Here is an 18,937-nt window from a genome sequence, read left to right on the forward strand (position 1 = left end):
TTTGATGCTTTTTTAACCCTCCAATGAAATATTAACACCATTTCAGTTTAATGTTCAAGAAAGGCCATTCATTTATAATATATTCACTGATTGCTTAAAAGAGAAAACTCAAAGCAAATTATAATAAAAATCTCTACCCATACAATAAGATCACTTGAGAATGAAATAAAATATAAATAAAAATGAAATCATTAATTTCATCATTCATTCAACAAGTGTCTATTGAACACCTTATATAGGCACTGGGGATAGAGTAGTGGACAACAATAAATCCCTGCCCTCATGGGGTGGACATTCTATGAAGGGATGTAAACAATACACAAATGAATATGAAACTATGTATGAAATCATCTGGAAATAAGTGCTATGGAGTAAATAAAGCAAGAAAGGGGCTAGACAGTATTAGCTTGGGGGCCCTGAATATGGTGGACAAGGAAAATCTCTGGGATAAAGTAACATTTGAACAAAGACCTGGAGAAGGTGAAGGCCCTGGGAGAGAATAGCAAGGTGCAAAGTCCCTAGAGGCATGGCAAGCTCGGCCTGAGGATGTCATGGTAGCCAAATACACAGAGGAAAAGAGGGTCAGAAAACAGCAACGGCAGGCTGTGCATGCCTTAGAGATGAATACAAGGGCTTTGGATTTTTAGCAAAATAAGATGAAAATAGTTGGAGGCTTCTGCAAGTGGTATTACATGATCTGTGTCATAAAGTTAAAAATGATTATTTTGGCTACCGTGTTGGTTACTATAGCTTTATACCATAGTTTGGAATCAGGAACTGTGATGCCTCCAGCTTTGTTCTTATTTTCAAGATTGCTTTGACTGTTGGGGGTCTTTTGTGGTTCCATACACATTTTAGGATTGTTTTGTTCTGTTGCTGTAAGAAATGCCATTGAAATTTTGACAGAGAATGCATTGAACTTGTAGATTGCTTTGGGTATTATGACTATTTTAACATTAATTCTTCCAATCCATGGGCATGGAATATCTTTCCATTTTTTGTGTCTTCAGTTTATTTCATCAATGTCTTATAGTTTTCAGTGTACAGGTCTTTCACCTACTTGTTTAAACTTATTCCTAGGTATTTCTTTCTTTTTGATCCAATTGTAAATAAGATTATTTTCTTACTTTCTCTTTCTGACAGTTTATTATTAGTGCATAGAAACACAGCAAATTTTTGTATATTGATTTTTTATCCTGAAACTTGACCGAATTTATTAGTCCTAACAGTTTTTTAGTGGAGTCTTTACAACTATCTCGATATAATATCATGTCATGCACAAATAGTGATTGTTTTACTTCTTGCTTTCCAGTACGGATGCCTTGTATTTCTTTTTCTTGCCTCATTGCTCTGGCTATGTTGAATAAACATGACAAGAGTGGGCATCCTTGTAGTTCCTGATCTGAGAGGAAAAGTTTTCAGCTTTTCATTGTTGAGTATGACATTAGCTTGTGGGTTGGCTATCACGTTGGGAACATACTTTTCATAGGCAAAGAACAGGGGCAGCAAAAGCAGTCATTGACAATGATAATAATACAAGCAAGAGGTGATGGTGGTTTGTACAAGGGATAGTCAGAATCTGGATAGCTGTTTATTATCATGATGCATTTTAATGTCACAAGTATGAGCTCAACTTAGCTATTCTGCACAATGGACCATGCTTACTATGCAGGAGTAAATGAACCATTGCTTTGCCCTCAAAGCACTTTCTAGCTAGTGCTGTAGACATGTAAATACCTAGTTATGAGGTAGGTATTTACAAGGAAGGTTTCCAAGGAAAAATAAAGTGAATCTATGTAAAGATGAAAATTTATTTTGTGGAATCATTTTCACACTTTAAGAAGATGTGTCTTATGAGTTGGGCCTTGAAGAGGGCACAGGATTTCCACAGGCAGAGAACAGGAGTTAGATCATTGTATTCCTAGAATATAGTAAACAAAATGTCCTGCATCGCGCAAAAGATCTGATCTCAGTTCACTTCCTTCGGCCTGTCTGGGCTGCTTAGAGCCTGTGCCACGTATATGTGGTTCAGATGTCAGCCAAAGATTTAGGCAGAGTTTATACGCAGATCCTGGAGCTCCTTCTCTCAGACTCTCTTCTTCCAGGATCTCCCCTCCTTTTTTAGGATGGCCTCAAGATTCTTGCCACCTTGTGTAGAGCCAAGGTTAATCCTCCCTTGGGTGTGGGCAGGACCTGTGAACACGATGAAGTATTACTCCCGTAATCATGTCTCCCCATATGGCAAAAGGAAGACTATCGTGGGTAGACCTGCTAGCAGATGAGCCTTATAAAAGCAGAGACTTTTTCTCCAGTTGGTCACAGAGGAAGAAGTTAGAGAAACACACCCTTGCTAGCCTGAAAGAAACAAATCACGTCGTTATGAACTTCTCATAGGGGCCCTGTGGCAAGGAACTGTGGGCATCCTCTAGAAGCTGAAAGTCGCCCCTGAACCACAGTTGGTAAGAAAGCAGGGAGCTGCGTCATACAACCACAAGGAAGTGATTTCTTCCAATAACCTGTAAGCTTGGAAGAGGCGTCTGAGCCTCAGAGGTTGTTTTAAGCCACGAAATTTATGACAATTTGTTATAAAACCATAGCTAATGTGCTCTGGTTGCTGTGAATTCTGTCCTCTGGTTCTTCAAGAAGGAAATCTGTAGGCGGTCCATCAGAATTTTAATTTCTCCCTAAAATACAGATAGGGTTTGCCCTCAGGGTAAAAGGTGTAATTTAAAAACAAATAAACAAAAAAAGATGGGAAACTTGCCCCATGCCCTTGCATTCTTCCAAGTGACTTCCTTCCTGAATCTACCTGCTTTTTTTTTAACTCTCTACTGCCTTTAGGTAGCTGTCTTTTAAATCTTGTCCAGAATTTACAGTTGGTATCTGGGGGCTGGTTGATCCAATAGATATGCTACTTTTCCAGTCTGATTCTGGATACAATTTGAAGGCTGACTGAACATGAAGGCTGGTGGATTAGAAGCAAGAGTATAACAGCGGGAAATCGGAGATTATTCTATGGTTTTTGGCCTCTGCCAGTGAAAGGATGGAGTTGCCATTTGCTGAAGCAGGGAAGAGATTATAAATACAAGAAATTGCATATGTGAGTTTAGAGTTCAAGGGAGAGTACGGGGCTAGCTATAGACATTTGGGAGTTGTTTTTTTAAAGCCATGAGACTGAATTAAATCCTTAACAAATTAACTCTAAATAGAGAAAAGAAGAAAACCAAAAATTAAGTCTTAGCACAGTCCAAAATTTAAAGATAAAGAGAAATGAAACCAAAAGAAGAGACTAAGAAATAGAAAGTGAGAGAGGAGAAACATAATGAGAAAGTAGTGACCTCAAATCCAATTGAAGAATGTTCCAGAGACAAAGGAATTATTATTTGTATTTAATGATGTGCCAAGTAAGATGAGCATTGAGACTTAACTATTGAATTGAGCAATGAGGAGCTAGGTCTCTGTCCCTGACAAGAGCAGCTTTAGCAGAATGTTATCGGAGAAAGCTTGATTGGGGTGGAGGACAAATAGGAGAATAAGAGACTGCAAATTTAGGCAAGTCTTTAGAGCAATTTTGGTGAACAACGAAATGGAGTAGTAGTTTGAGGAAGAAGTGGAGTCAAGAGTATTATTTTGTTGCTGTTTATTTGTTTTTAAAATGAGAACATTTATAGTACTGGTTTTCCCCGAAAAGAAGACCTAGCCGGACAATCAGCTCTAATGCATCTTTTAGAGCAAAAATTAATATAAGACCTGGTCTTATTTTACTATAATATAAGACCGGGTCTAATATAATATAATGTAGTATAATATAATATAATAACGGGTCTTATATTAATTTTTGCTCCAAAAGACACATTAGAGCTGATTGTCCGGTTAGGTCTTCTTTTCAGGGAAACAGGGTAAGTCTGTATGTTGATGGCATTAAACAATAGAGAGGGAACATAAATGATGCAAAAAGATAGAAAGGAGAATTGTTGTTAAAGCAATGTCCTTTAGTAGATTAGCAGCAGTAAGATCTAGTACACAGTGAAGGAACTGGCCTCAGAATCAGGCAAAGTTTATCTATAGAAAGAGGCATGAAGGCAGATCATGTGGGTTAGACATAGGTGGGTGGTCAATGTGGTATGGGAACTAGAGGTTTGAGGAAAGAGGGGCAGGTACAAAATAGCCATCTGGAGTGTAAGAGAGAGAGAGTGTGAGCTAGAGATATGTTACAGGCTCTCTAGGCAGTACTGAGGGTCCACTTGAGGTTAGAGAGTCATGATTTTGAAGACCAGTCAGGGTGGATTTAATCAAGACTGGTATTTTTCCAATAGTGTACAAAATACATGATAGGGCAAGGGAGTTGAGGCTGTGTGGAAGAGACTGATTATGATTGCCAATGAAATCCAAGCTAAGGAAGGGAGGAAATGGGGTGAGTAAATGACAGTGACAAGATGGCAAAATGAACAAAAACAAAACAAAAAAAACAGGCAAGATAGATAGATGATAGATGGACAGACAGACAGATAGACAGAACAATATTAGCAAGAACATGTTTTGAAGTCTCAGTAATATACATAGGGGATTATTGTATTATTCTCTTCTACTTTTGTGTGTATTTGGTTCTTTTAAGTGGTAGGATGGTTTGTGTGGTCAGAGATTGTTGGAGTCAGGGTTCCAGAAGAAGTGAGCTAAAAAGAAAGGAGATAGAGCCCAGAGCATTCTCTGATAGAAACTGAGAGCATGGCCAGCATGGAGGCATTGTTCGTAACAGGGCCTAGGGTGTGACCAGGGAGCTAAGTGACTCAGGGAAAATGGAGGATAAGACCATTGGAAAAGAGGAGACAAAGGAACCCAGAGGTCCGGCGGCCATTGTAATGATTATCTACATGGATAATAAAAGCACTACGAGTAGTGTCAGAGGGTGTGACAGTGAGCAGTGACACTAAAACCTTCAAAGAATGAGGGACATGGTGGAATAGCTCAAAACACTGGTGGTTTTTAGGGGAGAAACTGTTTGAAAGTAAGGAAGGGACAGTGACATGGTGGAATAGCTCAAAACACTGGTGGTTTTTAGGGGAGAAACTGTTTGAAAGTAAGGAAGACACAGAGGCCCCTTTCACCCCACTTCCACCTCACCAATCTAGAGGTACAAGGAATATGCGAGAAAAAAACGCTTCCACTTAAGAGGGCTCTGGGAGAAGCAATGTCCTCAGGAGAGGATTAGATATTAAGGGAGAAATTGTTCTACTAAGAATCTAAATTAGTTGGTTACTGCACCTGAATGTTAAATTGGGCTATTCACCTCCTGGCAGTGAAAGTTTCATAAAAGGAGAAATGATAGATTATGTAGTCCTTAGTATCTGACAACAGAAAGCATATAATTTCTTCAAAAGAGAGCAACACTTCCAAAAACTCCAAGAATTTCTTTCATAGATTCATAATCATATTTATATTCCTAGCCACTAGAACAAAGCTTGGAATATAATCAGAGTACAACAAATGTTTGTTTAATCAAATTCATCAGACGTGGAGGTTCATAATGGACAATGTCTTTAATGACAGTTTTAAAGATAAAAAGCTTTTCCTAAACCCCTAAAATAGGACGTAGTCATGAGGTTTTATTGATCTTAGTTTTGAATCTGAGATGGTATTTTCAAAAATTCTAAAATTAGCTTGAACATTTCTTTTCCTATAGACACGTATAATATAAGGCACTGAGACAGTTAATGGTTTTTAGTATTCACTTTTATTCTTTCATTTTGAAGGGGAAAACCTGTCATTTAAAAACATGTAAAGCTAATTAAAGCTTTTCCACCATTTCATTATCTGAATGTAGTTGCAAATTCTGACTTAAAACACGCTTATCAGAGGGAGACTCAACATCCCTCCCGGAACAGCAAATGAACATTCAATTAATACTTCAATACAAGTGCATTTTAAATAAAATTATACTTTATTGTTAATCTCATTCTTTACAAATGCAAATACCCAATTTTAAAATCCAGGGAGAGTTGCCTCTCTTCTATTCTTTAGGGAAACAAGTGTTGTTTTTTTTATTTACAGGGAAGACCTGAATTTTCTGAAGTCGTTACCAAGTTAGAAGAGTGTCTCTGCAACATTGAGGTAAGAACTTTAGCTTCTAAAATATGTCCATAAAAAAAGCTTTTGAATATCCAAGGATGTTGGGGAATACAGGAAAATGGTACTTTGGAAAGAAAATGAGTGTGAGGCTCCGTAAGTCCATTCATATTTCTACCCTATTAATTAAACTCCTCGGGTAGAGCAGAATTGACTGTTTCTGTAGGGACAAAGGCAAATTCAGGGTGAATTTGGGCCCTTCCAACAATAATCCGGCAGGCAAATGGACATAGCCATACCCAGCTTAAAAAAATCGATATGTAGAAATTTGAAAATATAACAAATATGTAAAAGGTAATTATTTAAATCAATTTGTTCTATTTACAAGTTCCTGCATACAGTGAAACATAAACTAAAATATTAAACCATTGTCCATTTATATTCAATGAGAAGAGGAAAATTTATCGCTAAAATTTGTGTATAAATGAATTAGGAGGCTTTGCTTTTATAGTATACATGTGTTACATAAAGTGATATATGTTAATAGTTAAGTTAATGGAATTTCCTTCCCTTAATTTCAAGTCACTGTTTGCTTTAATTTTCTCTGTAATTGCCTTAATTTTCTATACACCTGGTCAGGAGATAGCATTTGAAAATAGGCAAGGAAGTTAAAACATGAGCACTAATTCAAAACTAGTGCTATATGTCCAAATGCAAATTAGTGCTGGAGGAGACGGGGTGCACATCACACGTATCGGCTGACATATATACACGTGCATATGAAGGGAAAAGGCAACAGCGGGGAAAACAGCATTAGCCTGAGATTGCACAATTAAATCCCAAAGTGGAAGTATTCAAAGGAAGTTTTCTTTCCTAAAACAAACAAACGAAAAATCTCAACTAGGTCACTGGAACCGAGAATATTGGAAATGGGTTCCAGCTCTGCACTTGCAGCTGCAGTGAGTGGTTCTGTCTCCTGACTCTTTACTGGAACTTCTAAAGAGGAATTATGTAGAAGGAAGATTCAGTTCTTAAAAAAAAAATTTCCTTTCCCTTCTCTTCAGTCCTGAAACATACAAAGTGGGGAGAAGTAGTAGAATGTTTGGTGGGGCTTCAGCAGCCCCTACAAGAGCATCTGCCAGAGGCCTTGGATGTTGAGAGATGGCTTTACGGCTTGAGTTCCAAGTACTTCCTCACTTTGAATTTTTGTGTTTGACAGAATAACGTCAATCCAAGCCTGGAGATGTAGCCAGTTAGATCAGACAGTAGATTCCAGAAATAGGGACAGGGGCAGGATGTGCTAAACGAGCTTGTCCTGTTATGTTAACCAAGCCTCTTAGCACAGTCTCCTCTAGTGGAGAAGATGAATGGACAATATGCAAAGACAATTTGCTGGACTGAGTTGCACTAATTAATGGACCAGAACCAGCTCTAAGGGACTTAATTGTAGAGTTCCTTAAGGCTTCTTTTTAGTCAGTAGTTTACACTAAGGTCAAGAGGGCACTGCTCATCACATCTACAGAAATAATAAAGTTGAAAGAGACAGTAAATATTTGAAAGCAGGATTCTAAAATATCTTGGAGGATAAAGTAATAGGACATGTCTAACGAGAATAAATCTAACAGGAATAAATATAATGTCACACACAAACAATAGTAAAAATGTCAAATGGTGGAGATATGGTTTAGGAGCCATGAATGTTACTGGAGAATAAGCTCTTTGTGAGATACAATTAGATGTAGCTGTCTTATTACAGAATAAAGGATGTGATCATTTCTCTCTGTTGTGAGATGGCCAAACACAATAGTACCTAGTTATTTCCTTTTAAATGGATAATTAAAATGGGACACAGATTTTAGAAACGAGAGATCAGAATGGTGAACGGATTGAAAATCATGTATGTGAAAACCAATTAGAGGAAGCAGGGATGCTTGTCCCAGAGAATAGAAAATTAGGACAAGTACAACAGCTGTTTTTAAACATCGAAAGAACCGTCATATGGCAAAGGGATTGGTCTTGTTCTCTATGGGCCAACAGATGGAAATGAAGTGCAAGAGATTTGGCTTATTCTGAGAAAGACCTTTCTAATGGTCAGAGCTGTCCTAAAAATAAATGAACGGATCTGAAGGCAATGAGTTCCCCATCACTGGAGGTTCCCCATCAGTATGCCTAGCGGACTTGAAAATGATGCACTAAAGAGATTCAATCATTGAAGAGTTTGAAGGTTCATTTCAACACTGACATCACGTGATTCTCAGAGTTTTACTTAGAAATGTCTTGGCTACTACGAAGAGCCTATAATTTACATATATATGTATGTATTTTTTTAACCAAAGTCTACTCTCTATAGGTCTTATGAAATTATAATGTCAGAAGCACTAATGTTCTCAGCTTAGGTAGAATGCATAATAGCAAGGTTGTCAAAAATTCAAGAAAAAACTACTCTCCTATTTTCCTATTCTCTTTCTCATTTTCTTCCCTCACACTCTTCTATTTTCTAGCTATATTTAACTATTTGTAACTATTTTTAAAAAGTCTCTCACAACAACACTATTTGGTCCTCATATTTGCCAGACATGACAGCATCCTTCATTTTATAAAATGGACATATTCTTGGAAAAGTCTGTAAATCCATTTTATGTAAAGGGAATAATTTTAAACTACAATTTAAAGGAACTCTGCCATGAATCTCAGCACCATAGTGAAAAATGTAGAGAATCTTTTAACCATTAATAATAACCTTCTAAATATCTATTTCATGAATCTGATTTGAGCCTACTCTGTTTTCTGAAAAATGAGCGTAAGTTTAATAGGCCAGCTCTCAGCACAGAACTAGGTCAAAAAAGTAAATTAAGATAGCCAGATGTTGCCATCAGAGGCCGAAAAAAAGCCAGAAGTCAGCCAAAAGGAATAGAAGTTAAAATATGAGAAACCCTAGAATAGAAAGTTAAAGCCATAATCTATTTTATGCCTTTGAGCCTGATGGGTTTATTAAATGATTGAAACCGCCCCTCCTTCACTCAGCTGATGTCTCCAGCTTCCAGTAACAGCAGCGGGTCTCTCTCACCGTCCTCGTCTTCTGATTGCCTGGTGAACCGGGGAGGGCCTGGCCGGAGCCACGTGGCAGCTTTACGGAGTCGGTTTGAATTGGAATACGCTCTAAACACAACGTCTTATGCTGCCTGGTCCCAAAAGTAAGTGGCAATATAAGCAACAGTCTCACGGTCAAGTCTAAGTCCAGAATCTCATCAAGATAGTCACCCAACTTGATTAGTATGAACAGGGGATTTACCACCCTTGTGGCAAACATTGAAAGAGGAGTTTTTTAGCCCATTTCTTACAATATTATGACCCAAAATTAGAAATGTCATTATCTATTAGTTTAAGTTCTCTAAGTTTCAAGTAACAGCAGTGAACTCTAGCTTAAGCAAGAATTGTCTAGCTACCGCAGCAAAAGGAAATTACTGAAAATATTCTGGGGTTATCTTATGGAATCCAAGAATTCCTTGTGTGGGAATCAAGAAATAGCTTTGTGGATCTGCACACCAAAAGCTCAGCATTCTAGAATTACCGAATGATCCAAATTCCACTCCTAGGTAATACCCAAAAGAATTGAAAACAGATACTCAAACAAATGCTTGTATTCAAATGTTTATAGCAGCACTATTCACAGTAGCCAAAAGATGGAAGCAACCCAAATATCCACCAACGGATGAATAAAGTGATATTCATAAAGTAGAATATTGTTTAACCATATAAAGGAATGTCAAATGAAAGAAGCCAGACACAAAGGTGTCACATATTGTATGACCCTATTTATATGAATATCCAGAAAAGTGGATTAGTCACTTTGGGCTGTCATAACAAAATACCATAGTCTGGAGGGTTTAAACAATAGAAATTTATTTTTTCATAGTGAGGCTGGCACCATCAGGGTGACAGCATGTTGGGTTCTGGGGGGACTTGCAGAGGGTCACCTTCTCAGTGTGCCCTCACATGGCAGAGAGAGCTCTGGCATCTTTTTGTCTTTTTATAAGGTCACCAATTCTGTCAGATCAGGGCTTCCCTCTTCTGATCTCATTTAACCTTAATCACCAAATTTGAGGCCCTATCTCTAATACAGTCACATAAGGGTTAGGATCCAACATATAAATTTGGTGAGAGGGGGACACAACTCAGTCTATAGCAATAAGTAAGTCCATAAAAGCAAATTAGAGTGGTGGTTGCCAGGGACTAAGGGGAAGAGGAAATTGGGAGTAACTGCTTAATGAGTACAGGATTTGATTTTGGTGTGATGATAACATTTTGGAATGAGAAGTGGCGGTTGCAAAACATTGTGAATATACTAAATGCCACTGAATTGTTTACTTTACAATGATTAATTTTATGTTATGTGAATTTCACCTCAATGAGAAAAAAAGCCAAAAATAATTTTAAGCAAAGGGGCAAGTCAGAAAAAGAGAAAAAAACAGTTTGGCATGCTTCCATTTCCATGCCCCAGTTCTAAATAGATAAGCTCTTTGTCTCTCGGTTTAATTGTACAGTTTCAAGGAGAGATCTATCAGTCATCTTTTGCCATAATAATTCGATATAAAACCCACACCAAAATTCAAGGCTATACAAACGTAAGTACTTATTTCTTGCTCATGTGTCTGTGGGCTGTTTTAGGTGGGCTTGATTAGGAGCTGCAGGTTGGATCCAGGTCTGCTCCATCTGTCTCTCGTCCTCTTTGGACTGGCACATACCTGAGGCATGTTCTTATGGGCCAAGGCTAGGAACTCAAGAAGACAAGCCCAACTTCACACGCATGTTTAGAGCCTTTGTCCAAGTTGCATCCTATGATATTCCATGGGCAAGTCACGTAGCTGAGTCTGGCATCCACAAGAAGAGAAAATACACTCAACCTCTAATGGGAGGAACTGCAAAGTCACATGGCAAAGGGCATCAATATAAAAAGCATAATGAAATAGGAATAAATGTAGTCTGCCTCAAATGATAATATGATTGGCTCTTTTGGATCAAATGGCCACCTTTGGTTTAAGCAAGTGTGGTTGAAGTAGGGTCATATTTCATAAATAGAAACGTGGTGGCTAGGAGCCCCTGTTCTAGGTGGGGAGCAGAAAAGACAATCCCTCTGAGCCCAATAGATACCTTAGAAAGTGTGCACTATATCCCATGGAAAATCGGAAAAGACTGGCTTAAAATCTGTCCTTCCACATGAACTCCAAAGCATTTGCACGTGAGCCGTTAGCCATGTGCATTCTCATGCTCCATCATCAGAGTAAAAATATTTATCTTGAAGGTGAGGAAAGATTTTCTGGAGTTAGCAAGGATCTGATACCATCTATAAATTACCACTGTAGGCTTTTTACTGTAGTTATTATATTCCTGGTCTAACAAGAGTTTCAGCAGCAGCTCTGGAGGAACGGGAATCTGAATCATGAAGCCTTTAATCTAGGAATGTCATGAAATTCAGTATCAGCAGGTTTGATTGATAACCAGGCACACCGGACACAATCCTTTATTGGATTCCAGACGCTCACATAATTTCATAAGGGGCTCAACGGCTAAGATGAGATTAGGTTCAGTCCCCATATCGTCTTCTAGTTCCAGCTGTTCTCCTTTTTGTTTGCTGGTGGTTTTAAAAGTAATTCTCTGAACAGTCGGGTTTTGACATTTCCGAAGCGCTGTCACCTGAGGTTTGTCCACTTGAGGTAGAGGTTAAGCGGATGAGCTGTGGAGTCAGACGTCTCTGAGGGTCAGTCTTGGCTTTGCCATTTACCAGCCCAATGACAATGACTGTGGGCAAGTTACCCACCAGCTCTTAGGATTGTTATTGGGAGAGACAGTGTTGTCACAGGAGTCAGTGATTGATTGAAAGATGCCAGCAGACTCAAGCAAAGGATACAAGGTCCTGTAATGTCTCCCAGCATACAGTATGTAGATAGCTACACAGCCTGGGAGGCACCCAGGCACTTCCAATTAGGTGAGGTGGGGCTGAAGGGCACACAGCTTCTCTGGCGTTCCAGAATCCAGGAAGGCAACCACCGCTCATAAAACTGCCTGAATGGGGTGGGAAACACCCATGAGGTGTTTTCAGATGCTCCCTTTGATACTCTCATAAGGTTTTTTATACGCTTCTATCCCTTCACAAGTGTTGTAGAATTCTGATAAGCGTCTGTCTGTCTCCTTGATTCGGATTTCTCTTAACAAACTAGTTATCCTGACCTGACGGTTTGCTGGGAGGGTGTGTCGAAGGTCAGTTCCTTTGTTGTATCATCCCTCTAGCAAGGTCAGTCTTTTTGGACTGCTTCAAATCAACTCCAGAAACAGTCGAAGCATTTAGCTAAGCTGTAAGATGCACCAAAAGAAGAATCATGTCTGTTTTATTCATGACTGTATCCATAGTATCTAGCAGCGTGGTTGGCATAAAGTCAATATGTAATAAATATTTGTTTCATAAAGAATTGGATAAATTGGCTCCATAAATCATCATTATTATTAATTTGGAGCATAATCAGTAAATACGCTTTAACTACTTTCTCTATTCTTTCCATTTAAGTAGCTATCACTACTAAGTGTCTGCTGTACGCTGGGCACTATTTTAAACACTTTGAAGAGTCATCTAAGTAAGCCTGAGGAAGTGGTTATTCCAATTTTTATAGACAAGGAAACAGGTTCAGGAAGGATAAGCAGTTTTCCTAAGTTTATGGAGGCAGAGTTGGAATTCTCACGCAGGACTCTCCTATGCTTTCTGAATTTCTCTGGCACAGGAGGTGACACTTTTCAGAAGCTTGATACATTTTGCCAAGCGTATCTGCTAGACTTCTTCCAATTTCTTCTGGAAGTCGGTCAGGGAAAGAATTCAGCAGCTCCCCCCAAGCCTGCTTTTGCAGCTTGTGTATATGAAAGACAGCAAGTGAGACCAGAGATCAATAGGGTCTTAAAGTCAAAGAGCCCGAGGATGCGGGAGCTAATGGACTAACTCCAGCAGGGCCACGCGTTTAACAGCCTGACAGTTGACAGTGGCTCTCAACTTTGGCTGCACACTAGAAGCCCCTGGGGAGCTTTTATACGCACCAGTGCTCAGGACCAATTAAACCAAAATCCATGGGGGTGGCACCCAGACATTAGACAGACTCTTTTGAATTTTCCAGGTGGTTCCAGTATACATCCAAGTATGAGACACACTAGAAGAGAATGCCATAATGCTAACCTGCCAGTCACTCTGTGGGAGGGGATGCAACTGATGGGATAAACAGAAAAGGAAAGTGAGAGCAGAGGTGAAACAACAGCTGTGATTGAAGGAGACCATTTTTAAAGGCTGATGTCCTATGTGGTCTTCCCCAAAAGTCCTCTTCATGTTCTAGTAACCTCTGATCTGACAGCCATTCTAATTAACTCATTAAAATCACACAAGTTGTCATTTTTAGCCTGGCATCATACTTTTAAAAAAAGGGTACTAGATTTGGCCTATAGTCCTGACTAATAAGTGTTCCCAATTCCAGGCCTCAGAGTTCCCAACGAATGTCTTTAAAATGGTGCATTTATTTTTCAACTTTGGTTATGAAGTTTACAGCCTATAGTTTTGTAATGCTTGATTTGATGGGGATTTGGGCTGTTTGTTTGCATATTTGTTTTTAATGTTCATTATTTTCTTGCATAAAATAAATGTCAGGGTGTGAAATTGTATCAGATATTTTCTCTACAGTTAATAGGAATTCACTAATTCCTACTGAAATCACAAACTGATGAAATCTGAGATTGAGGAAGGCATGCCTGAAGTTCTGCCTCTTTGAAAATATTTTGTGTCTCTAGGTATATTTAGCAAACTAAGCATGTGGCATTTGCTCCTCCCACAGGGTATGAAATCTCTCATCTTGTACATGGATTACATCATGTAAATTTGGAAATGACAAAGTGATACACAACCTTTCAGATGAGAAAACCAATTAGTGTTTGTTTGGGGCTGGGCTCTGAGAATAGAATGCTATGACCTAGTTAGCCGTCCAGGAGAAGAAAACCAGAGATCCAGCGATTGGAACTGTAAAACAGATACATTTGGAATTAATTTCTCACATTACAAAAGGACTCATCAAAGTGTCCCTTTAAATAGAAACCTTGTCCAGTGCACTTAAAATGAAATTCAACTTAAAAAGTTGAGTGTAAGTTATAAAAGTTTGATTTCACATGGTTTTGTCGGAACACAGCCATTGTGTAAGATGACAGCACCATAAAACGGATGTTCCTGGAAGGAATGAAGGAAAGACAGCGATGAGGGGATCTTGTCTATTTGCTGTTTAGAGCAGGGTGTTTATCACGTAAACCCAGTAGGGTCTCCGCCTTATCACCCAAGGTCACATACTCCCCTTTTAATACCACCTCTCCTGTGTGCTTCTTTGTACTGAAACTCCCCTCAGCCTCCTTAAATGTTCTCTTTTCTTCCACTCCCTTCTTCACCTGAGTCTATTTCTTTTGCCAGCTCACCGCAGTCAGCAGTTCAAGCATGCTGCTCATGACCACTTTACACTCCTCCCAGCGTGCTTCTCTCTTCTTCATGAGTTTGCTCGTGATTTCATATAATCCATGGCTCCCACACTCTCTCTCCGCCTCTCCCCCTCCTTTTCTCCCTCCCTCCCTCTCACACAGGTTATACACACGTACATACACACATGCACGCACAGTTAACCCCCAGATATGCCAACCTTGACTGATGTGCTTCCTTTGTGTACAGTCTTTAACTTCTCTCTCCTTCCAGTCTCCCCAAGCCCTAATCCACTTAACACACAACTATCAGTGTAATCTCACTTCCGTAGTACCCCAAGTACTATATCATGATCCTACTTTAAAACCAGCAATACTTCTCCACTGCCCCTAAGATTAAGTGAAATTATGTCATCCTGGAATCCAAAATGGTCGACAATGCACATTTCCAGTTTTAATTCCCACTGAACGTCATAATGTTCCACTGGTTCTAGATGAGAGTAATACTGTCACTCCTCTTCTCGAATGCATTCTAGGATTTTTGAAACTGCATGAGCCATTTTTTTGGTAGTCCCCAATGACTAGGGAGGTGCTACTGATGTTTAGTGGGCTGGGGCCAGAGTGTTGAACTTCCTACAGTGTTTTGGACAATCCCACAAAATAAAAGAATTATCCTGCACAAAATAACAATAATATTCCTGGTGACAATGCACATGATAGACAAACTAGAAGTTATGCTATTTTCCAGACACACCCTATGTTTTACCTACTGTCAACCTCTCCCTGTATTCCAATGTTTCACCTTGATACTCCTCCCATTCCTGTCAAAATATTAATCATCCTTCAGTAATATCTCACTCAGCTTAATCACTGTGTCATGAGGGAGCCTTTTGTGGGGCCACACCATCCTCTCCCATGTCATATCACAGCACTTTGTGCCACTTTATGCACGACATTCAGACATTGTTTTGTCTTATATTACAGTATTTATTTTTTTATTCCACATTAGCTCATAAATAATTTAAGGACAGACATTTTCTTCTCTTTTGTTTCTATTCCGATGCCTACAATATCTCATTTATAATTTAACTGTATGTGGTAAATGTGAACAAATGTTATTTATAATAAATTAGGGGAATCATTAGTTGGACTATGAATGCCGTGCTTTATATTTCTACATTTTAAGTGGGTAAACCTCTGGCAGTTAGAGATTTTGACTCCTACCTTCCTGTCAAGGTCAAATCCATTTTTACCCCAAATTAATGAACCACCAGATAACTCAAACTTCTTTCCACTGTACTCCCTTACCATTAGGGCATTAAATGTTCACCTATTTCTTTTAATAAAGGACAAAATGTGGGTATCTGAAATGTATGAGGAGGGAAGTGACTGACACATTCATTCCCAGTGTGTTTAAAGGAGGAGAGGTTGCTTTGAGTTGAGATAGTCAGGACAGGTTTCATTGAGGAGATGATGGATACGTAGTTTAGGTCCAGAGAGCAGGATGAACAAACATAAAATAATGATCATGAATTTTCTTTTTCTTCTTTCCTATAAAGAATAGGCATCCCTTTCCCAACTGATCTATAATAGTAGTTCTTTCATATATCAAGGATCTACACTTAGACAGGTCTGTTTTCAGTTTTTCTATTCTGTTCCATTGTGATATTTCTTTATCCTTGTGTCAGTATGGTACAATTTAAATTATGATATCGTTACAAAAAGTCTTACTATCTAGTGGGGTATGTCTCATCTTGGCTATTCTTGATTAGTCATGGATTTTTACTTGTCTGTATAAATGTTATAACCAACTTGCACTTTATACACACAAAAAATAAGAGTTTGTTTATAGATATTTTAAACCTACAGGTCAATATAGGAAGATGTGACATCTTTATAATATTGGATCCCTCTTCCCATGAACATAGTCCATTTTTGTATTTGTTTGTACAGAAAGTACATTTTTGTATAGATGTTCCTTAATATCTTTTAGTTAGACTTTGATGTTCTCTGTGAGGTTCTTATACACCCCTTGTCATATTGATTGTTACATTCATTGTGATTGCTGAAATAATTGGAATTCATGCTACCCTATTATTTAATTCTCTCCAGTTGTTTGTTTTTTGTTTGTTGGTTTGTTTGTTTGTTTTCTTGTTTTCCTTTGGATTATTTGAATATGCTCTCTGTTTTTCTATTATTTAGTGGTTACCCTAGAAACTTCAATACATAACTTAACAAATTCTATATTTAGTATATTTGTCCTACTTCCAAACAAAAGAGATCTCACTGCATTTTAGTTGCAAATCATTCCCTCCTGAATTATATATTTCTGACTTTACTTTAGTTTCATCATGAGCTTTTAATTCCACAGATATTATTGTTTTATAGAGCTAGGGTTTCTTTAGGCATACCAATATTTACTGTTTCATTGTTAAGTATGCTTACATTTCACACCTCTTCCTAGATCACTTTCCTTTTCCTCAAATGCATCTTTAAAAATTCCTTGCACATAACTCTGTTGGAAGTAAACATCTGAAAATACATGTATTATCCCTCTTTCTTGAAGATATTTTAGTGGAAATGGGATCTGAGGTGTTTAATTACTTTTCCATTGTATCTTCCTGATGCATTCCACATGTTTCTGACTTGTTGCTGTTAAGGATACCAATGTCTTTGGTATCCCACATTTAACTCTGTGTGCATAGTTATGAATTTAATGTACTTCTCTTGCTTTGAATTTATCAGGGGTACAGAATCTGAGGATTGGCATCTTTCATACTTTCTGGATAATTTTCAGCCACTACCTTTTCTAATATTTCTTTACCTATGTTCTTTCTTCTCTCTGGAACTCGAGAAGTCTTTCAGATTTTCTCACTATTTTCCAAATTTCTCAATCCTTTTTTCTTTTATATACATTTCCTACCTTTTACTTTCTCTATGCTGCTTTCTGGTAATTTCTTCAAATGTGTCTTCCAGTTCATATATTCTCTCAGCTAGATCTAATATGTTGTTCTGTTTTTTGCATTTCTATTTCAAGTCATTTCTAATTTCTATTCCATTTCTAGAAGTTTAATTTTTTTTTGCAATTTGATTAGACAGTTTTGAGGGTTTTTTTTCTTCCACATACTTTTAATTGATTCTTTTTCTTTATTCAAATGTATTTATTTTATATTCTGTATCTGAATGACATTTCTAATCTGCACAGTCTTTGTAGGTTTAATCATGTAGTTTCTTGTTTCTGCTAATTCTTGCTCTTGGTTTCATCATGTATTCAGAGATTTTTGTTCCTGTTTTGAGCTATTGTTCCTTAGCACTGTATCTCTGGCAATTTTTTTGGCATTGGTTGGTGTAGGGGACTTCACAAATGATATGATTTTGCTTTTGCTGATTATTTAGGGACACTAACCCCTCAGGACCACTTTGAAACTTCAGCTTGGATATGTTTATTTTTTTTTAAATATGTTGTTAATATTTTTTGTTCTAAAACTGTATCTGTGTGGGTTTGTGAATGAAACTTCCCAGAGTATATATTTCATTTCTTATTTTTCTCACCTTACCTGGAGCCGAGGATGAAATAGGGAGGGCACTTACTCTCTGCATCTCCCTATATAGAGTGGATTTAATTTTTCCTGGATCACCCTGAGGCTGTTGTTTGAGGATTTTAGGTTTATGCTGGGATTTATACCAGTATTTCTTATCTGACCTTCCACCTTACTTGGGCCCAGGCTGTGTTTCTTCGATGTGGTCCAATAAAATTAAAGCTTTAGACCAACAAGAATCAATAAGAGAGCGTCTTTATAGCACTTACATCCACCTGGAATTATAGTTTTAGCCAGTCATTTACTTTTTTATTGGTGTCTACACTAAATTGTAAACATCATGAGAGCATAAATTTTTCCTCTCCTCTGTGATGCTGTCTCTCAAATACTTAGACCAGTGTCTGGCATATGGTAGGTGCTAACTGCCCATTTGTGAAATAAGTGAATGATCATGACAGGTCCTCACAAACATACCATTTAATCCTCACAGAATCTTATTAAGTAGGAATCATGATTTCTATTTTTCAGGGGGGAAAAAAATCTGAGACTCAATTTAATTTATTTGAAACTATGTAATTGCAAAATGGTGGTTAACAGTTGAATCTGGGCCTGTCAGGTAGTGTTTTCATTATACCATGCTGTCTCTAGAGACTAAGCTTGACCAACATGTTTGAACCATCTTTAAGCAGCAGAAACTTCTAGCCTCTGGTCTTGGCTTTGAGGAGAATCCACAGGGAGCTATCCAGAGTGCTGACCTTTCTCCCTCTAAAGCTCTGCCAGATCCGGTGGAACACAGTGCACCCTCAGTCTATGCCAAGGCAGCTTGCACAGAAATCTTCCCTTCTCACTCT

At 38.2% G+C, this 18,937-nt stretch overlaps 1 protein-coding gene across 2 annotated transcripts in view; it reads left to right on the forward strand.

Annotated features, from left to right (window-relative positions):
- Positions 1-18,937, forward strand: part of TNNI3K (TNNI3 interacting kinase) — a 267,960-nt gene that overhangs the window by 208,966 nt on the left and 40,057 nt on the right. For both annotated transcript variants that reach the window (XM_019743776.2, XM_074334949.1), the window contains 2 exons: positions 6,049-6,108; positions 9,088-9,257. In XM_019743776.2, the coding sequence (XP_019599335.1) occupies positions 6,049-6,108; positions 9,088-9,257 (230 nt within the window). The remainder of the gene's footprint in view (positions 1-6,048; positions 6,109-9,087; positions 9,258-18,937) is intronic.

The sequence above is a fragment of the Rhinolophus sinicus genome, linkage group LG06 (assembly GCF_036562045.2).
Source record: "Rhinolophus sinicus isolate RSC01 linkage group LG06, ASM3656204v1, whole genome shotgun sequence".
Taxonomy (NCBI): Eukaryota; Metazoa; Chordata; class Mammalia; order Chiroptera; family Rhinolophidae; genus Rhinolophus; species Rhinolophus sinicus.